General features: G+C 45.8%; 1 protein-coding gene across 2 annotated transcripts in view; it reads right to left on the minus strand.

The window, feature by feature from the left end:
- Positions 1-22926, minus strand: part of kcnab2b (potassium voltage-gated channel subfamily A regulatory beta subunit 2b) — an 87002-nt gene that overhangs the window by 50317 nt on the left and 13759 nt on the right. For both annotated transcript variants that reach the window (XM_049017045.1, XM_049017044.1), the window contains exon 3: positions 1655-1796. In XM_049017045.1, the coding sequence (XP_048873002.1) occupies positions 1655-1731 (77 nt within the window). In that variant the 5' untranslated portion in view covers positions 1732-1796. The remainder of the gene's footprint in view (positions 1-1654; positions 1797-22926) is intronic.

The following is a 22926-nucleotide window of genomic DNA, read 5'->3' on the forward strand; positions in this document are numbered from 1 at the left end:
TGGCTGACATGAATATACTTGTTTGATTATTTTATGCAAATGCTGTCCATACCGATGGGTAAAGCAGGCACACAGGCTGAGTCATCATTACAAATAACGTTTAAATAATTATATACCTACGAAGTAAGCAAACCAAAAGAATTTACTTGGATAAATTATAGTACAAAGCAGCTAACAAGGGTTATAATGCATTCTGTGTCTTTCAGAGATACGTTATGTTGTAAAAATGATACACAGCCTGCAATTTGACACCATTGTAGTGCAGAGTGTCTGTACAGGTTTTAAGTGACTTTCACAGCGTGAGAAGCATCCAATGAGATCCAGGGACCTTTAACATCGGTCAGTCAGGTCACTTGTATTACTTTGGCCAAGAACACTCATAAACTCAAAAACGTCACATTTGCAGATAAATGCACTTCATGTATTTGCCTACCCTTGTTTCACAGGGTTGCGAAATTTCATCTCTGCAGAAGCATCGCCCCCTAGTGTTTGGTTTTTGAAAAGCTAAATTTCCTCTCCGTACTAATTACATACCAGGGGAACGCGAACGGAGCATCGCAAGAAATGATATATTAACCCAACCCATCACGCCTCACATGAAATAAAAATGCAAAACAGGTGTGAATTCCACCACAGAATGACTGCGTAACAAATAATATTATCGCGGTTATATACTCAGTATGTAAACGGCTGTATTAGACAATATGAACTCACAATGAAGCGTGCATTAGCGCCTAAGGGTGCCGGGAGGAGCAGTGCTGGTACGCAAAACTGATTTTCCACTGCTTGCATCATAAAAATGATTATCGTCAGACGGTCGATTTATTTATAAAAAGTCACTTGTTATTCCCGTAGCGGAAGCTGGCAGGCAGGACTTCATTGTGCTTCTCGGTACATAAGCTGGGCTTTAACGGGACGCATTCTGACACAAGGTGAAGTCCTCCGGTGACGCCTGGAAGCGCCCCCCACCCAAAGTGCACACTTTAAGGTGATTAATTTGATATTCCTCCGAATGCTGTCAAGGTTAACGTACTACTGACGGCGGCTTTGCAAGCTGATTAATTGAATTTTAAATTTGCATTTCTCATGAAAAAAAAATCGAGTACTTGAATGCCACAATGCGGATTGCGGTTTCCCTTACCCAAGCTCACGTCAAATAATTTTCTAGCTGTCATTTGTATTTTCCGTGGTTAAAAAGTTAATAACAGAAAGTTACAACCGGTGAAATTACAGCTGACATAAGTAATGTGCCTCTGTCTGAACTGTAATGCTGAGATGCAGCAGAAAGCTACGTTGCATGATCTTTACTAAAGTCTTGTGTGGTTGAGAGTCGTGATGAATTCTTATCTATTTACAATCCTGCCAGCTGGCCAGCAGGTGGCATAGCGGTCAAGACATGAAGGGCCCTGAAGGTTGATAGGACCTGCCACACCTTACTGCCGCAAGGTATGTACCCCGACATCCTTTGGTAAAATATTCAGGCATATTAATGAGTAATATTACAAGCAGGTAGAACATAAAATCTGGCCTGATTTCACTTTAACGATTGTTACCTGAGGAAAACGCTCCGTTGGCGTCTGAGATGTTTCAGAAGGAGGGAATCTAAGCGATGCCAATAAAGACACAGATAGCTGAGTGCTCGGTTGTGACTCACCTGTAGATCATGCCCGGAGAGGCCGTCTGTCGGAGGGAGAGGCGGGCAGGCGAGTCTGTGGTGGGTTCGGGGTACATGGGGCCAGGTGTTGGGTAGGGTGGGCAGTCAGACAGGCGGTTTCTCTCTCACCACTAGAGGGCCTCTGAGAAGAAAACGAGAGTCAGTCCACATCTGTCAATAAACTCAATCCATACCCCATACCCTCCCCAAGAAGGTTATATACCCCCAAACCCAGTCAATCCGTACCCCTTTACGGTGCGCGGCTCAGCAGGTGTGGAGACTGCGCCAGCGATTAGAAGGTTCAAGTGCTGATTTCGGTAGAACGATTACACCATCAAATGCTCCACCGCAAGGCTGCAGCTAATCATTAGCGTGGATAATAATCGGTAATAGAAGTAGCTGACAACACATTTTGTCATGGTTTGTTTGTATATTTGTGTAAATTGCACAAAATCACATCACCACCTAGTGATGTTACCGCCGGTGTTGACGTTGGAGTTAAGCCTAGTTCATGATTCACTCTTCCATGAGCCATTACTGCACATGGCCGTGCGCTGACTCGCGTGCAAATTATAACTGTCTGCGAACACAGACGGTCGCCGCACGTGTACAGTAGTAATACTCAAGAACACCAGCAGAGGGCAACAAACACAAATACAAGCATTAAGATGGGTAACATTGTATGAACTGTTTTTAAAGCTGTCACTAGGCTTAGGCGGTTTCATGTTAATATGGCGTACCACAGTAATGCGAAGTCTTGGCGATAAAATTAGCGCCCCCGCCACTGCAAAGAGATTTTCAGCGCAAATATTTCAAAATGCATGGATAGCATTACTTAAGTGACTTATACCTCTTGATGTTTTTAAAATAGACCTAAAGTAATTGCACATTTCTTTAAAGTCCTGAGTTTTGGCCAAACTAATCGATTAGTTGATCTCCTGATCACATAATTAATCCTTTTAAACAATTGTCTTTTGCAGGCCTACTTGCATGCATGTCACTTTGGACAAAAATATCTCTTAAATAAATAGTGGGAGTATTGTTAAAATGGGACACTTTCAGAAGATTTGCTTTCTGGAAAAAGTTGCAGAATCATCTCAATGTCTTAAATCCTTGATACCTTTCTAAACACATTAATGCCCCTTGAACACTATATGGAAGAGAAAACAAAGTATTGCTAAAAACATATATTGCCTACAAAGGTTAACTGTTTTGCCACGCGTCCCATTTTAAGAATACTCACCCTAAATGCAAATTAATTCACAGGATCCAGCAGAGTTAATATAACCCCTTGACAGTCAGCCCACACATATTTGCTTTTACTTCACTTACAAGACACGTTTGTCCAAAATAGCGCACAGCTAAGGCAAACAGCAGAATACAAACATACGTGCTGTGCAGGAGTTGATTAGGCTTAAGTACGTGCAGCTAGGCTGAGCTTCCACTGAATGCTCTGGTAAAAGTGTATAACAGCAAGAGATACAGGGCATCTTCCAGACAAGGCAATTCAATTCAGCAGAAAATGCAACATTAAGAGGTTCGGGAAACATGGGATGGTGTAGGTTAGCAGAGAACCCTGGAGCAGATGGCCATTGACGTGTTCTGAAGGTGGAGATGGAGCCTGGCGAGCGGGAAAGGAGCTCAGTTGTCACCACATAGAACCAGATCTGAGTGCGTGGTGTTTGCTTCAAGCAAGCGTCCAAAAGGTACTCGAGATGTCTCCTAAAGACTTTCAGTTCAAGCAGAATGCTGGTGCTATTTTTCCCTTATGAAAATGTGTGTTTGTTTGTGTGCTTTGCAATGGACTGGCATCCCCATTCATGCGTCTTCCTATTTGACATCTATCTTCAAACCACTTATGGTGGTCAGGGTTGCTTTGGGTGGTATACCCTGTCCCAAACAGCAGAAGGCACAAGGCTGTGGTACATGCTGAATGGCATGCTTAACCATATGTCTCTGCAATGCACAAGGAAAGTGCAAGGAAAGCATGCAAATCCACATATACATAGAGGCACGATTAAAATCCCCGATACTCGAGGTGTGAAACAACAGCATTACGTATTGAGTCACTGTACCAGGCAACAACAATAATACAATTGTCATATTGCATGTACACCAATAGATGGCGCCATTTCCCAACAGTAGTGAATGCGCGATTAGGATTTCCTAGACTAACAGTAGAAGTAAATACAAAAAGTCCCTTGGAGATAGCATCTCAAATTCGGTACTGTTTCTAAAGGGTAACGGCAATTAAACCAAATGCATTCAGTCTGTGTTACTACTGAGCGCGTATATTTAGGTTCCATCTAATTAAAAAGTCGTATTTGAGTAGGATTTTCTTACCGTTTCCATTATGGATTATTAATTTTCGAGTTTTTAATCCATTCAATCAAAGCGCTCAAAACGTCACTTTGTGTCTGCCTCAGCATGATATACGTTGTTCTAGGGCTAACCAGCCAAAAATAAAAAAAAGGCAAAATCGGAGAATAAACAGGACTGTAAAATCTTTTTTAAATAACTCTACATAGAATTCACTCATTGATTATCCACGAGTATTTACGGTCTAATTCTGCACCGAATGTTGGCAAATCCAGCCAAATACTGATTCTACACTGAAAGTTTGGCAGTTCAGGTCTTAGATGTTTTCTCTGAAGTGATCTTGTTAAGGCAGCAGATGCTTGCAATCAGAGGTTAGTTGATAGGAGTTTTTAACTAATAGCATGCAGAAGTGGCTGGAGATGGCCGAGGAGGGTGACTGCAAAGAGCACAGTGTCCCGGCGAGGCGGTTGAGGCAGGCCGGCCGAGGTCCAGTCAGCCCCTCTGTGGAGTGTGTGGCCGCTGTGGGGACGAGGTCAGGGGCCCCGGTTCCTCTCTACGTGCGCAAACACACCAACTCCGGGATTGGAAAATGCATCGTAACTCACATGAGCCTGTCTGGCCCCTTATAAACCACAGCGGTCAAAGGCAGTGACGTACAGCTAGTTACTAGCGGTGCTGCTATCAGTTTGGGTAGCATGATGTGATTTCCAAGTGTGAATAATCTTCAAAAGGAACACACAAGGTGCATCGGTTGACACTGTACGTCTGTTAGTACTGACACCCGAAAAGGCCACGGGGGTCTTTGAGGCGCAGTCTTAAAATTAATTCACATCAGCAATTACCAGGACTTACTAGATCTGCACTCTGCAATGGAATGGCACCCCACCCTGGGTCCTCCCTCCTTTGGCCTCTATGCTCACTGGGATAAGCTCCTTGGCTTGCTGTGACCCTTAGAGGGGACATAATTCATAAAGAGGGGCCAACCTTACAATTAGCCAATAATAAGTTTTGCATCAATGAGTGACATGGGAGGGGGTATTCCGAGAGCCAATTATCTTTCATTTAGGGCCAGAGGCTCCGCCTCTGTGTCTTCCCCTGATAAGTAGTCATTGAAGTTTACTGGATGGAAATGCCTAGAGAAATACAATCTGTACAATGTTCCTTAAAGTCTAATGTTCTTATGATATAAACAGATACAGGACCAAGCTTAGGTAGACCTAAAAAATTTATGTATCTGAGTAGGAGGAGCAGTTCTGCTAGAACAAAAAACATAATTTGACATTATAACACAGGCAAATTAAGAGTAACGTAATAAAAACTCGTAATTCTTAGTTTTCCAAGCAGGTGGATGGCTAGATGAACGCTGCTTCAGGTCCCAAACCTCTCCTCAGGGGCACCGCAGCCATTCCACGTATTTATTAAATTTCACTGCCAGCTCACTTAATTAATTAACTTAATTAGTTTTAAAAGTCAATGAGATATTGATTAGCTATACGAGGTGCGCTGGTGAATACATGGCTGCACTGGACGGTCGCTACAAATACTAGGCTGATTGTAGCAGATGTTCGGAAATGGCTAAGCTGACACGCGTCGACAGGCATGATAGCATCGTTTTACACCAACATAAAGATCATTTAAACATCATTTTCTTTGGCTACCTAAGACTTTTATGCAGTACGATATACCATAAATCCATAACGTTGTTCATGCGGGGAGCGTGACATGTAGGCCAAACCAGTGGGTAGTGGAGGAGTGGAAATTTCAGGTCCAGAAAGTAAAAACCCAGACCACAGTTTTGTTTCAACCAGCTAGTTGAGTATAAAGAGTCATATTCAGAGAGCACTCAGCTGATTGGTTGATTGGTTGGTTTGTACCCTGAAAGGTACAAATTGGTACTTTTTGAAGCTGAACATAAAGAATGTTATTTCTTTGGATTATATCCTTTGATTATAAATAGGTGTCCTGTGAAACCTTTTAAAGTTCTGGGTAATGAAAGACAACCTCTCTCTCTGCTCCGTACGACCGAAGCTCGACCAAGATAAACCAATCGGGTGTCGCATCTGCCTCGTACGTCCGAGTGGAGCCCAGGTGCCTGACTCCTTGATTTCTTGCTCCGTTTCATGTCATCCTGCTCTGAACACAGCCCTGACTTTACAGCCGCACGGCCACCTCCAGCCAATCAGGACCACCTGGCCGCTATGCTTCCCTTGCTGATTTTAGTTTGGTGCATGAGTGCCGCTTGTAAGAATGCTAATGCTATATGAGTCAGGGTTTGTTGTGGTGCATTGCGGATGTGCTTCTGTACCCATGATGCCTGCGTACTAGTGTTCACAGCCACGTGCAGCGAACGGGGACGTCTCCGAGGAAGAATGGCCGGTTGGGTACATGTGTCTGAGGTCCATTAATTGCTAGGTATATGTTTAAGAGGCGGGGCAGCATGGTGGTGCAGTGGTTAGCACGGATGCCTCACACCGCTGGGACCACAGTTCAGGTCTCTGTCAGGGTTCCAAGTGTTTGCATGTTCTCCCCATGTTGCTGTGGGGTTTCCTCCAGTTTTCCCCATAAACATGTGGAGGTTAAGCAGAGTAACCAAACTGCCCATAGGTGTGAATGGTATGTGAGTGTGTACTGTCATGAGTTGGTGCCCCATCCTGGGTTGCCCTAGGCTGTGCACCCATAGCTTCTGGGACAGGCTCCAAGCCCCCACGACCCTGATTAGGATGGATGGATGGATGGATGGATGGATGGATGGATGGATGGATGGATGGATGGGTGACTTTTAGTAGCCACTTTATTAGGTACACTTAGTTATTACTGGATAGGGTCCAGATTTGCCTGCAGGACTGCTAGAAGTGTAGAGGAGCTATGCATTTAGACAAGAACCTGGCCATTCTACTCTAATCTCGCTAATTAACAGGCTATATACAACAACAGAACTGTGGCAAACTAGATGTCCTTCACATCAATCTCCAGACACTGAAAATCCATGGAGCCACCAGATCTGGCACCAGTAATGGGACCACATTCAAAATCACTTAGATCCCAAACAATAAGTGAAGCCTGTGACCCTGTCTGTATGTTATATGTATATATTCAGTTGTAGCCACATGATCTGATGAGGATTTACCCAATAAACCGCTGGCTGTATATCAGGCCTCAGAGATCTATGCTCTGATCATGACTGTACGACACTAGAACTTGTGTTAGGTTTAACAGTGTGTATAATGGGCTTTTAGCATATTTACCCAAAGCCTTGAAAGTTAGGAAGCACCGAGAGTGTTAAGCCACGAGGTAACAGATCAGGTGAATCATACAAAACAGTGATTATACAATAATTCCCTCCTGGCACCTCAGATGCTGTGAATTCATGATGCTTCTGTAAAACACACCTGCTCCTAGGAGGCTCTATGCATTAGCGGGTATCAGAAGCACTGGGGTAAAGTTTACATGAGCTAAAGGTTGTTGGTTCATGACCCAGGAATTTTGCTGAAGTGCTTAATCCGAATTGTCCTGACTGTATAAGAGGGAGATGGCATGGTCCTCTGGGGAATCGCCTCCTCTGACAAACTACTGCAGGTACAAAAAGAAACTAAAAAAAGAAAAGATACATCACTTTACTCCCAGGACTCAGAGGACCCACAGGAAGGAGAGTGTGTGTGAAGGAGAGCAGTTTCATTAGCCAACAGGCTAAGCTCACCATTGAAAAAGACAATCCTGAACAGAGCAGTGGAAGAGATGTGAAATACCGCTGATTCTCTCGCAATGCCAAGCAGTCCCACACAGGTATAAAAATAAAGACATACAATGTAACTCTGTTCTCCCAAGGACTCTGGGTTATATTCAGCAGAAGGGAAAAAGCCGGCAGCCAGGCTCTGTGGGCGGCGAGTGGCGTAGCGGTTAAGGACTTGGACTTACTTTGCCAAGTGCCAGGAAGTTCCCAGTTCTAGAACCCTGAGCAGCTAAATGGGCAGTAAATGATTTAACTATATAAGCAGGTAAAATTAGCTTTAGATACAAATATTACCACCCAAATGAACTTACACCTGTCTGCAGTTTTATAAGAAGTATGAGTTGTAATGAGGAAATCTTCCATGAAGGTTAGAAGACACGTCAACAGTAGTGTATTGTATTAAAGTCAAATCAAAACATGACGAAACTTTCCTTTGTTTCTCTGGAATAATGACAACAATAGAATAGTGTATGTCACCACAACCTGAGAAATAAAACACTGCTGGAACCACACAGAACAACAAAAGAACCTCAGAGAATACTAACGGAACCTTAGAGAATACTGCGAGAACCTCAGAGAACACTGATGGAACCCCAGACAATACTATGAGACCCTCAGAGAACACTGATGGAACCTCAGAGAACACTGATGGAACCTCAGACAATACTGCGAGACCCTCAGAGAACACTGATGGGACTTTGCAGAACACTCACTGAACCTCCTAGAACACAACAGGATGCCTTTCTGTGTGAAATCCATACTATTCAAAATCTATATTTTATGTAGATTACATTTCATAGGTTAGTTGTTCCATAGGTTAGTTATTAAACTTAAGCAGTTTAATAAAGATGTGTGTACATTATATATAGTTTATATAAGTCCAAATATAATAATTGTAAGTCCATCATATTTTGTTTCCATGTGATGCGTTTTATAGAGATATGCAGATTTTACTTACTGTATTTGTACTTGTTGGTTTAAACCATTCAGTGACTGACAGTGCACCATAATCTCATCCACTGTGGGTTTCTAAGTCCCTTTTCTTGCTTAGGGAGAACATCAAGCTTCAGTGCCTGGAATGTCAGACTGACCCCAGGAGCATCATCGCTGCACAGTGACTCGGGGCATCCTTCAATCTATCAGCCCACTCCAAATGAATCCCAACACATACGCACACATTTCTCGCAATGATTATGGATAAAATATTACAAAAGGGTCTGGAGGTCAGCTAACCTTGGTGTTTTGCTCCTGTATCATCTGTCAGTGTCCACTCACATTTTTAATACTCTGATTAAATCTGCACCTCTCTGATGGCCTTGCAGTCAACTTGTTAAGAGCTTAAGGGCAACCATGTTGAGTTGAGCTCTATCTGAAAATGAACCGAAGCTTCTCTCGTCACCGGCTCCTAGTGCGGTTCAGTGCATGCGGACACCGTTGTCACGCAGAGCTTGGCTCCGCCTTGCTGCGCTGGAGAAATGCATCCAAGAGAAAAAACTTCCTATTCTAAGAACAAGACACCTATCCGTCCACGGATCCCAGTCAAGGTCATCTGGAGCTGATCTCCAGCAGGGAACAAGGCTGGGTACAGCTTGGAGGGGATGCCAGCCCACCACACAACACATACATCATTAGCCCAACACATGTCTTTGAAATGCAGGAGGAAATGCACAAAAAAACAAGAACATCCAGAAGATATCTGGAGCTTTATTATTACTATAATAATAATAATAATAATAATAATTTTGTTATAAAAATATATAAAGGAAAAAGCAAGATCCAAGCTCTGATATGCGCTTCCCCATCTGCTTCCAGACAGCGATGATTTCCTCAGATGGATCGCAGGATCTGGATGCAGCAACAGCACGTCACTCCATGCGCAGTGGATAAAGAGAGCACTGCTGGCCAGGTGATGCTGGGGGTGCCCCGGCTGGGAGGGTGAGATAGGGCCTGTCTGCACCGCAGCCTTCCTATCTGCAGCCGGCATACTGCCAGCGAACTCCAGCACCGCTGCGATCTCCCTCAGCTCCTCAGCTCGCCGATTTGCGCTGCCCCAGATTTGGCCCATTGCATATGCAGGGCTGCCCCAGAGGAACCAGCACTGCCGACGGTGGACCTCCACTTTCTAATAAGACGACGAGTAGCTAGCAAGTACTGAGACGTGAACATCTTATATTCAAGATTCCAGCAATTCGTCGTATGTGCAGCACACGATAAAATTCTTATTTTGGCTGCCCCAGTTTCTGAAAAAAATAAATGATTTAAATAGAAAAATAATAGCACGGTAGGTAGTACATAAAATATAGGAAAGAAAAGTAAGTATCATGACTGCATCTAATACTGAGGACACTGAGGTCAAGTCCTCAGAATTTTTTCTGCATCTCCAATAACCACAATCCCGTACGGAGGCACGTCTAGCACTTCAGACCTCGGTTTTAAAAAATCCCCACTCCAGTGCTGGTACAGTAGGTACTAATGTAGAATATACAAAATGTGAAATATACAGAAAAGGACTTGAGGATAGTGAGTCTGACTGGCAAACCAGGCCATGCTTCGCTGCCGATGCGGACTTTAATGCACCGGCGAGTCTGACTGGCAAACCAGGTCATGCCTCGCTGTCAATGCGAACTTTAATGTTTTTGTGAGCAATGCACCTACAGTTTAGACACTGACTATCTGGTCTCTTCAACTCTCTCAGCTGCCTCATGTTGTTTTGAAAATTCACATATCAAACTGCTAATTGTTATACCTCCTTGTAGTAGGTAATTAAAGCCAATCGTGCTGCAAATTTGCATTCAGGCTAATATGACTCACCTTTGTAACCGCGTTTGTAATTCAGTCACGTTAAATTTAAAGCCTTTTTTCCTGCAGTGTTTCTATTACTTTTTCACACCTTGTGTGTTTTCTCTCTTAAGCAGAAAAGAACAAAGATTTTTAAGAACTTTCAAGCCTGGTAATACATGTATATATATATATATATGTGTGTGTGTGTGTGTGTGTGTGTGTGTGTATAGAAGGAATTTCTACCAGTTAATCTAATTTTCCATTACATCTGTAAAGTGATGTACAAAGAGGTGATTTAAGATTTAAGGAATGTGCAGAAAAGATAAGACACAATTACTATTCCCCCGTAATTGAGCCCTGCAGGAGAGCGAATCTGCAATCATGTACAATTTGAATTCAGACAGGCTAGTGCCTGATTGCCATCATAATGGAACGTCTTAAAATAACTCGTCATGCGGTAGGTGAGGACAAAGGCACGTGAAAGGGGACAGGGGACGGAGCGGGAGTCTCAGGACCCAGGACTCACAGAGCAGAGTCACACTGAGCTGAAGACCTTCTCCCACAGGAGATCGACACCCACGACTCCAGGATGTCAGTTTGAATAAAATCAGCTTCCTTCCTGCAAGCCTGAGCAGATGCAGGCTACAAAGGCTCGATGTTAACAGGTGGAAAGCAGGTAGAGTCGCTTTAAGCTTTATTCTTGGTAACTTATGAAAGACATTTTCTTACTTGAAGGCTACAAGAATGTCGGACACAAGACAACCAGGACCCAGGGAGATACTGTACAGTCTTGCACGCTCCCTTAAAACATACATGTAAAGACTCCATATATCATTTTAGAGTATTGTGGCTAATTAAAGCACTAATACCTTTTTCCAACCCCAAGAGAGGGTCCGGCTGTTGTACCCTTGGGTGAGCTCCACTGTAACACCCACCTGCATAACTAGGTAAACATACAACATGTTAGCTAAAGGGCACAGGTAATATAATCTCGTGTGAGCTACAGTACATGAGTGTAGAAACACTCAGCCAGAACAGTAAGGTCAAACGGATGGGACACTGCCTGTGATTAAAAGGCCACCGGGCTAAATCCTAGGGTTAAACAGAGTGATGCCACCATTGGGCCCTTGAGGAAGACTGTCTGATCCTGGTCTCTCGAAAAAACCACACACATCACTTTGGACAGAAGCACCTACTATGTAAATATACAGTTTTATCTTGCCTCTTGTTCCCAAAACCAAACAAAGGAGTGATTTTTAGCCTGGGTTTATTACTGCACAGATGAGAAATAGATTTTTAGGTCAAATGGTTGAATGCATTATACACTATAAAACTCTCACTGAAGACTTTTTTTTTTTTTAAAGGGCCATTTTGACATTCAGTCCTCATATGTTCATTGTCACGGAGCCTCTTGGCTTCCCAGTGCACAGATCCATCAACGGCCTGGCTGGTTCATACAATTCCTGCAAAGAAGACTTCCACTACCTAGACAATTCTACTTTTGCAGAATGGAAGAAGCGAGGCTTGATCCTGGGGTAATCTCACATTTCAATGTACACATCATTATTTTAAAAGAATATCAGTCATGTAGAAAAGCACGTAACTGGCGATTTGCAAATTTCACTCTCGACTGAGCTTCCTGAGACGGGGAAACAGAAATGTCTCCGGGTGACATCAGAAAGCGTAATTTCTCTTGTGTCTTTCTTCTCTATTCAAGGTGCCCCCGATATAATCAAATTACACCAGGCACTGTTATGTGATGAACACTATTAACTTAATATAATTTTTCATTCATTTTCACTAATACAGATAAGAGCTATGGGCTGAGCTGCTAAGTGGAAACGGAGGAATGAATGGAACCGGCAGACTGAATGTACGCCCTGCATGCGCTACCCAGCTGCACCAGCCAGCGTCCCCTTTTTACTGCAGAAATAACTTTGATGAAACACTTTATGAAATTTGGCACCAGGAGAAAATCTGAAGTCTAACATACTTCTCAGCTTTGTTCACCCAGAACCTGTCAGCATGCAGAAATGTCATCTGCATCTTATCAGGAAGTGTATTTATGTAATACATTTATGTAATATATTTCTGTCTTCTGTCTGTATTATGTGTATTAGATTCAGAAAAGTGTGTATTAATATTATTCAGCTTAAGGTTAAAAGGACAAATTGTTTATTTACCACTTTCGCAAGCACATTGGAATGCTTCTCTTTACCTGCCCTATCTTGCTCTCTATAGCTTGTGGGGGGGGGGTGTTACAGCATAGGATGAGCTAATGTGCAGCAGTCTTGGAGCTGGAGATTAAGGGCCTTGCCCTAGGGCCCATGGACACGTGCCTGTTCTGCTGGGGCCGGGTCTCAAACCCACAACCTTCTGATCAGGGACACATAGACTTAACCCGCTGAGCCACTCGTCACCCCAAGCTATGAACGCGGGAATAGAACAGCAAAGGTCCCCCAGTAATGAATAGTACATTTGATTGGCAAGATCCCTTTTATTTTTTTGTTCCTTGTCTTCATAATTATTCTGCAGTTTTGCACATCGCTGGAGGTACAGCATGGTATCCACTCCGCAATGAGATGACGTGAATCACAGATCAGATCACATCCCCGGCGTCCTGACCTTCAGCGACAGCGCTTCTTCGCTCTTTCTTTTATTGATTCTCTGCCGTGTTCTCCTCACAGGGAGAGGAAGCGGGGGCCTGGGCAGCTAGGCACCAGCCTGGCCTGAGAACATTCCAGAACTTAGAAGACAGAATATAAATAAAACAGCTTTCCATAAAAGACGTTCTATTATAAAACCCAATTGACCTTTTCTGTAGATAAAAATCATAGTAAATGTTATTTAAATTATGTAAAAGTGCCCTGAGATGGCCCTTGTACCGCGATCCCGACCTCGGTGTCCCCTGCATTATGCCCTGTGCTGACTGGGATAAGGTCCACAATTCCTCGCCCAAATCCTGTACTGGATTCGTTTGGAAGAAGGTTGGATAATTTAATGGGTTTTTTCCCCAAAGCTCATTTTTTCTAAAACAGTCCACATTACCCGCAACATTCCCTCCTAATTTCAGGGGCAGCAGCGATCGCAGTCGCTCAGTCCCATCCGCAGGGCCGCAGCTCAAAGACGAACTTTTACTCGGCCTGGCTTCCCGACAACTGGGCAACAATTTCAAAGCATGGTCACACACGGCCTCGTTCCCATGACACCACAGGGCTCCCAGAAGTACAAGGCGGTGGGAGGGGGCCGCGGTGACAACAGAAACGCAGGCGGCGCGCTCTCCCAGGGCGGGGGCAGCCATGGCCAAAAGAAAGCCGTGGAGCATCCAAAACGGAGACAAAACGCACAGATGGAGAGGGACGCGGGGGGGGGCATCACCGCAAAGGTGCCACTTTACCAGCGAGCATAAAGGTGACTCCGCTCGCAAGGACCGTGTCCCTCTCGCCCCTCGTGCGGCTGGACGGTGCATCACACGGCCGGGTGATTCTGCAGATTGAGGCCCACGGGGGAGGAGCTGCTTCTCAGTCCCAATCGCTCAATCTGTTACTGGGCGAAAATCGACCGAAACGATGATCAGCTAATCGACGATTAGGCCGCTCACTCGCTAAAGCCTTTCAAGTCACTGTTTGGATTCGGGCATTTCACTGGAAGCGGCATGTGTGAATAAGCCACTAACTGGCGAGTCTAAAATGTGCAATGGGGGGCACCGTCTGATACAGGACCCCCTTCCTGCTGCTAAGCGTGGCCCTGAATCACACATAACTCCTAAAGCACTGTGCCTGTATCATGTGCACACAGAGTGATATTCTGTAGCTATCGACCCTAACCCTAACCCTAACCCTATCGACCTCCCTCTGGTCTGTCTCGACTGCAACCGATTCACACCCATGACTTTATTCAGACGACGTTTTTTTTTTTATTTCTGTGAATTAGTGCGTGTCACACTCACGCACTTCAGCAGGATAGAAGGCTGTTTGCTACCCTTCAGCGTCAGTATCCTCAAGGTCACAGAGGAAGGGCTACAGATTTCACCACAGCCCTCTTGTATCCACACAATCTGTACTTAAAGCAACCTGCTGACAGAACCTTCTGCCTCACAGCAACCGGTCCTGGCTGCAAGACACACACGCGCACGCGCATGCACGCGCATGCACGCACCCAAACATACACACGCAGACTCCCTCCCATCGCTAGTTATAAACAATGATCTACAATGCATGAAAAGATGCAGCACAGCAAAACCTGAGCTACAGACTTTTAAATACGGCGTCAAAAATTACGAAACGGCAAACTCAATATTAGCAATTATCTCCTCAAATACGTTCCTTGAAAGGACAGGGATGGGCTTCGAACCCCGTCTACGCCGCATTGTACTATCCAGGCTCCTTTGTGGACTGAGTGAGTCAGGGATGGTTTAGGCAGCTGCATAGTTACATGGAATTGATTAAATGTTTCATGGGTCACTGAATAACTGGAGTAATATGAACATTTTCAACAGAGATTTTTTTTCTTGATTGTATATTCCTGACACACACATACACACACACACATACACACACAGGTTTGCAATTATATCTTTGTGAGGACTCTTCATTAATTTCTATGGGGAAAACTCTAATCCCAACCTGATGACCTTAACACCCACCCAAGCCTAACCTTAACCATAAGTAACCAAACAAAAATGGTCCCCAGAACGTCAAAATATCAGATTTTTATCATATTGGGGGGGGCATTTGTTCCCCAAAATGTAATATAAACATAACACACATACACACACACACACACACACACACACACATTGGATAATCAGATGGAACATATATGGGTGGACATTACAATCCTGATTTCACCTACACAGAAATGCTTTCAACTTATCCATGATGTTACATAATGCTGGTAAACTGCGGCGAAATAGCAAGTAACAAGATTATACGGTTACGAAGCTATTAATATACAACGCATGAAAAATTGTTGTAGAACATTTTAACACTGAATTAAATAAAATCACTTTACTTTTTGGTACTTTACTGATCAATGGCCGCTGACTGATAAAACACATATCAGTACTGTGGTCTATTTACATGCAAAATATAGATAAGCAATATTTGAGGTATTTTTGTGAGCAAGTAGGTGAGGAGCATTGTGGGCAGTATGACTGTGTGTCATTTACATGACTTAGTCGCTCAGCAGACACTTTTATCTAGAGATGAGTGAAAAGAGGATTAGGAGCCCAGGGTGGGCGGGACACTTGTGAGCTGTCAATCACTCCCCAGTCTGTGGGCTAAACCAGGCAGTGATTGACAGCCCACGTTAATCTCATCCACGGTGGCTTTCAAAGTCCCATTTCTCCCATGAGCACTTTCAACCATAGGTGACTGTTCTGCATTTTATGTTTATATCCGGGGCTTTCCTGACTGAAGTGAGGTATTCGCAGTGTGTGTCGCCCGCTGACAAAGGAGGAGGAAGTAAAGCTTCCTAGGGGCTGAACCAGCAACCTTTCAGAACAAGTTCTTAACTAGTGTAGCACCTGGTGGTTTGTGTGAGCTGGGGCGGGGCTTTTGGAGGGGGGGGGGGGCGGACAGAAGGCAGCTCAGCGGGGCCCCCGGACTCATCGCAGGGAGGCAGGATGGCTCGCATGCGACAGCACTGCTGCGGTGTATCCCTGCAGCATGTGAAATGCGATCGGCCTCCAAGCTGAACCGCTATGCTCAGACCTCTCCTGCAGAGGGCGCCATCACAAGACCAGCTGTCCCAAAGTCCCAGGAAGCAAGGCACCCAAATGCCAAACTTAAGGCTAACCATTAACCCAGGCTGCTGCATAGCTGATGCATTTTCCAGCTGTGCTGCAATTTGTGCGACTTGTGCTTTTTATTGCTGGTGAGCAGACACGCTGCGTTTTTCCAGTGACCTGATTTAACCTTCAGCAGAAGGAAACCACCCTGAGTGAGACCACCACCCCGCAGAACAACGTGTCTCGCAGGCTCCCCAGCAGGCCAACTGAGAGTCCTGTGAGCCCCCAAACTCATGGTTGAATGGACGGATGGACGGACGTGCTGCAGGTAACGGGAAGAGAGATGTATCCGAGAGAGAGGAACCACCCTCGTCTCTCCGGGTTTTGTGCATTCTGCTGTGCCAGTGATGGAAAAAATATAGAAATATAAAAATATAACCTCCAGGTGTTCCCAACCATTTCCTCTGTGCTTCCTGAACCCAAAATTCATTTAGAAATGGAGACGTGTTTTTTATATATATAGTATATGCACACACTCACATATACACACATATTCACCTTCAGTTACTAATAGAGATGACCACGTTTACAGGCAATCCCCAGGTTACGAACAACAATCTTTCCCCGAGTTTCTTTAAGTTGAATTTGGGGGTAATTTGGAAAAATATCTCAGTACATAATAATTATACAGTAGTAAAAGTAACTACAATCGGAACTGAACTGTACCTTGAGTGGACGAACCGCTGAAGCTGAGCAGCGTTTTCATGAGCGCCACAAAGTGTGTGCATTTCTCATTACAAACCATCGTATTTAACCCGAATTTTTTATGGTGATGCGTTCTTAAGTATGAGTTGTCCGTAAGTCAGTTATTAACCCAGGGACTGCCTGTATTGTAGGAATCATTCATTGCATTCAAAGCCAGTGAGACGTCCAAAGCAGAAGTACAACAAACAAAAAAATACAGATGGATAAAATTCTGTGCTTTTGGGCCACGGTCCCCCAATTAAAACAGGCACATACACACAAACGCACACGCAGACACACACACACACCCACCAACAGGCGGGCATGTTTTACTAAAATGAACTCATTGGCTGTCCCGCAATGCATCTGTCAATCCGCTATGCCAGGGTTTAACACCGGACACGGTCTGTGTACCTTTGGGAGAGCAGGCGGGTGTGAGCAGGAGTCCCTCGGTTCAGTCACCGACACACGGGGGCTTTTCACCAACCGCCCTTATTAAGAGAATATCCCAAATAAAAAGGTGTGCAATTAGCGGACAGCAGCATAGGTGAGTCGTTAGTGACCAACGATCCGGGCCGGATCACGTGGATCTGGAGTCTGTCCCAGCTATTCGGGGGGGAGGCAGGCCGGGGTACCTGGAGGGAATCCGGGCGAATGTGGGGAGGGCAAACCATGCACAAGCACGGCTGCAGCCAAATCCCCGCAGGAGGCGTGAGGCAATGAGGCCGCAGCTTCCTGCTAATAACCCAGCCTGGCGAATTCATCCAGGAACTGGGAGGCGGCAACGTTTCTGCGAAAACACCCAGGCCACAGAAACGCCGCTTTACCTGTGCGAATAGACCCCAAAAAACCTCCTACACCCCGCTTAGAACATTTACATTGTACAAACGCTGCATACATCCCAGCCATGAACTCTTCCAAGTTCTCCTCAGACGGGGAAGTCTCCATCAGAACCCCCCCGCTGCCCCCCCAAGCAGCTGCACTACTATTACACCTCTGCATTTTACTCTACAACTTATATACATATTTCATTTATTTATAATACACAATCTCATGCTACTGTTTAGCCTGACTTATCATAACCCTTTGCCTTATTTTTCGTCTTAGTTTCGTTCAGCTTTAGTTTTCCGTTTGTTCTATGTATATTTGGAGTAAATACACTATGTGAAATTCCTTGTATGCCTGCATATTTGGCTAATAAAACCGATTCCGATTATGTTCGGTCTAATGCAAACATGTAGCTTTAAAAGAGGTGAAGGCAAAACTACAAGTCACCAGCTGACACGGCATCTGGCATGAAACTCACGCAGTCCGACTCCCGCTCACGCAGGAAATCTTACGGCAAATGTAAATCATTCAATTACAGGCCTAAAATTAGCTACATCAGCAGCGGTGAGGTAGTTTGCAAACCATACAGACCATATACAAGGTAATAAAACTGTGACATACATGCGAATGCGTGTGCAGACTTGAAAATCTCACTTCAGCCAGCTGACCGAAGCTGGCAGCCCTGATACTCCGATATGCAAATGAACAGGTCAGAGCTACATTCAGACTGATTATGCTCCGTTAGGTACGATCAGCTTCAGCCATGTCTCCCGGGGGGGGGGGGGGGGATTCGCTGCAGATGGAGCCGGGACTTTTTGGGGCTGGAGGTCCACGGCGCCCGTCAGGAGCAGCGAAGAACACAAGCGGAAAATGGATCGGCGGACTTATTGCCGAGAAATGCTGCAACCGGACCCTCTGCGACAGGGTTCCGACAAACGGTGACGGAGAGGGCCGGTGGAGGACAGCTGCAGAGAGCAGGGGATGGATGGGCTGTGTACATCAGCGCCATCCTGTGATGGCCTTATCGCTGGATTTCAGGTGGGGATACAGACAGGCGCGCTGCAGTGTAAATGTGGCCAGCTGGAGAGGCAGAGATAACAGAGAAAGCATCGCAAAAAAGCAAGGAGATGTTAAAAATAACTTCAGTTTTTATCACCCTCTGTGTGGAAACGTTCTTTCACTTCCTTCTCAGGAACGGACAGAATACGCCTTACAAACCAGACAAATGTTTTCTGTAAGCGCTCAGCCAGTCAGTACTCATGGGCTCTCACGCCTGGCCATGCGGCATCTTAGTGCTGTTTTACAATCAAATTTAGCTCAGTCTCAGAGTGCCTGAGGACTTTCGCCATGCAGCCCGTGCCGAAGTTCATAAGGCGCCGCAATTCAAGGAGACTAAAGACAGCTTGTAATTCTACCCGCTGTTATGTAGCTCTTGGATATTGTGCTTTAGCTGGTCTAAAATTAAAATGATTTTTATTGCAGATTAACTACTATAAAGAAGGCAATCACCAAGTAAACTAGTAAAATATTAACACGACAGCAAAAGATGTGTGGAGATGTGTGGAGATATTCCCGCATCAACATGAAAAGTGTGGATGTAGGAAATTAGTCAGACTGTCATCACTTGCTGCCGTTTGGTTTATAAATATCAGTGGCAGCTTCCCCTGTGGATCTGAAACACCAGGCCCCTCTTTCCCGCCTGTCTTAAACCGACAGACAGCTGGCACGTCTCACCACGAAATAAGCGGCAGACACGAATCACGGCAAGGCCCGTGACAGGTGATGTCAGTTAAAATCCAGGCCACTGGCAAGAGCTTCAGATCTGCTTCTCCTACTGCGCTGCTCTCCTGTGTTACACCATCACTCAGAAAGGAAGATGGATTCTGGGTAAAAAACAAACAAAAAAAAAAAATCATGGCTGAAAAACAAAACTTGAAGTAATTTTTAATCTGACTCTATGCTACATTCGTGCTAATTTACATTACATTTAAACATATTCAGTTGTCTTACATTTAAAAAGGCAATTCAACCACGTCTGCGGCAAATGTGTCAACTCTTTGTGTGACTCGTTCCCACCGGCCGCTGGGTCCCTGGCACTGACACTGTGACCATTTGATCTGCCCCAATGCGACCCATGACTTCTGTTACCTCCTGTATCACACCTAACCCCCCCCCCCTAGCCCCGGTTGCCATGGATTTAGGGCCAAGAGGCTGCCGTCGGCCACCCGAAGAGGTGCGAGCGTCTGGCGGGGGTGAAGTTCACTGAGCCTCAAGTGGCAGCCTGCTGAGGCGGCAACATCACCCTCCTGGGCTCAGGCAGGACACCGATTGGTCACGGCGGGGGGGGGGGATCCCCGGCCAGGCTAGACCTATCACACCTCCCGGCTCCAGTTCAAGATCACGTGCTTCTCCAATTTGTACCTTTTGTCCCGATTTGTAGCACAAGCTGCCGGCTGCTTTTCCCAGGGGCCGCCTCAAGGCTGCCCGCCAGATCTTCCCACTCGTGTCGGGACTCTGTGACTAATCTGCTTCTTTACCGGCAACATCAATCAAGATGCTGTTTCAACAATCTGGACCTTCTTGATACCAGGATGACACGGGGTCCTAAAAATGACATCACTGGAAGGAAATAATACTAAGACAGCATAGAAATAATCTCCTAAAAAGCAACAAAATTAACGGATTTGAGGATGTCAGTGGTTTGGGTTTAACCGAGCGTTTCCCCGGTAACGAGGCTTCAAGTCGCGGTTGGCAGGATTACCGTGCGTCACAGGCCGATTTCATTTCTCCCGCCGATACTCTTCACCTTCACGGATTTTTGTCGGCGCCGGCGCTGGGCCCAGATGACCTGATTCGCCTGCGTCCAATGTGTCACGGGAGCAGCCTGACGTGGCCCCGAGCAGCGTGTCCATTTAGCGGCTTTGCCCACGGCCAGGCGGCTGCCATCGTGATCAGGATAAAACACAAGCCTCCTGCCGGAAGCAATTTGTCGCCGGGCTGCCGGAGATGCTATCAGCCCCGGCGCGCCGCTGGCCGGATCGCGGTGACTTTGATCGTATCCCGCCGCCTCCGCTTTCACGCTGCTCAATATTTAATGCCGGGAACTCTAGACGGAGCTGAGGCGGGAGAAAGTGCGGGCGGGCCGAGCCGAACGGGGAGCACTCAGGGTGTTTCAATGCCCCACTTATTTATTCAACAGTTGGCACCCCCGGGGGGGGGGGGGGGGGGGGGGGGCGTTAAACAGCGAGGAACGTGCTATGGAGTACATTAAGTACAGCTAATCAATGCGAGCGCTTCATCAGAAACTGCTGTTCATCCACCCATCTATCCCTCCGTCCATCTATCCCTCCATCCATCCAACCAGACATCCCTCAATCCATCTAGACTTCCATTCCTCCCTCCATCAACCCACCCCTCCCTCCATCCAACTAGCCATCTATCCATGCCTCCCTCCTTCCCTCCATCCATTGCTGAGGTGTGCTGTGCATAAGGCCCTAGGCAGGATAAGAGTCATCACAGGGAGCAGAATGACACACACACACACACACACACACACACACACACACTGAGAGCAGTGCAAAGAGACCAATTTACATAACCACGTATTTTTGGAATGTGGAAGGAAACTGGAGTACCAAGAGAAAACCCACGTAAACACAAGGAGAACACCAAAACGACAACCGCACATGCACTGCACACACAGAACAACGTTACAAGGCCGTAAAAGAAGGCGATATAATACTGTAGTGTGTCATACACACCAAAAAACCTATAAATACTGTCCGCAGCAATAACAAACACATTTACACAAAAATTCGGGTTTTGAGGAAATGCACATAAAAGAGAATTGATTAAAATCCAAATATTAATTCTCAGTGGCCCTGCATGATGCCCTGGGGGGGGGGGGACAGCAGTATTATGGGAGAAAAGCCCCTCCATCACAGCAGTAATCGCGCCTGCAACACATGGTCAGCTTCATGAAGTCCAGCTAAACGTTAGCTTAATAACCACATATCATGTATCTCATAGTTTGGCACTGCAAGGTGGGGTTTATGGGGGGGGGATCCATTTAGTCCCTATAACCTAATCACCAATAATATTAAACACACAAGGGTCTCCACCTCCCACCCTATCCCTGCATCACACAGCCCTGTGGATTTTACTCCTGGCCATCTTTCAGATTTGGTTCTCCACCCTGTGACCGAGCTTGAGGGGAGAAGCCCCTCTTACACTCCAAAGAGCGCTGTACGCCCTGACAGACTGCCCCATCTCTGTAAGGCCACCCCCAAACCTGGGAGGCCGCCTCAGAATCCGAGAGGGCGCCCCCAAATCTGAGAGGCAGCCTCCAAAATGGAGAGGCCGCCCACGAACCCGAGAGGCCCCCCCAAACCGGAGAGGCCGCCCAGGAACCCCAGAGACAGCCCCCACACAGCAGTCCTGAGATAAAGGCTCCATCTTCTACGCACTTCTCCTTTGAATTAATACTCTCTGAACTACACATACAGATGGTCCCCAGTGCCCATTAGAACAAGCAACAAATTAAGTGATTAAAGCCATTTTATGTTTTTCTTATGTACATGGCTACCCACACTTAATGGACAACTAAGGGAATTAACTGGTAACCCAGTTAGCGCTAAAGTATCTCATTACCCTACACACACGCCCACATGCTGCTCCATTAACACTGAAATGTTCATCTCCAAAGATGCACTCCACATGGAAAACAGCGTAAATAATGTACATCCCAGAAATATGACACATTATTTCCCACGCAACATTTCTCATTCCTTAGCTGCAGTGCAATCCCAGAAATACATCAGCTGACTAAGTGGGCGCAATCACCTCCCAAATGGACCCCCCACCCCCGCCCCCGTCTAGGGCACTCGAGCTGAGTCCATATTAAGCTTGATCAATAACACATTAGCAAGGGGCTCACTTTACCAGGCCGGCCTGCTTCTAATGCTGCTGAAGAGGCTATTCTGCACTTCTTAGTAAGCAAAAGGCCAGGCAGGTAGCAGAAAGAGGAGGCCTCAGCGGGCAGGTTGCGTATCCCCGGAAGCCCCTCCCCCCTTCAGTTTTCTGGTGCATTCTGGGCTCTGAGCGGGTCCTCCGGGGTGAACCCCGTCCGCCGATTCCCCT

This window comes from Brienomyrus brachyistius, chromosome 6, assembly GCF_023856365.1.
Source record: "Brienomyrus brachyistius isolate T26 chromosome 6, BBRACH_0.4, whole genome shotgun sequence".
Lineage (NCBI taxonomy): Eukaryota > Metazoa > Chordata > Actinopteri > Osteoglossiformes > Mormyridae > Brienomyrus > Brienomyrus brachyistius.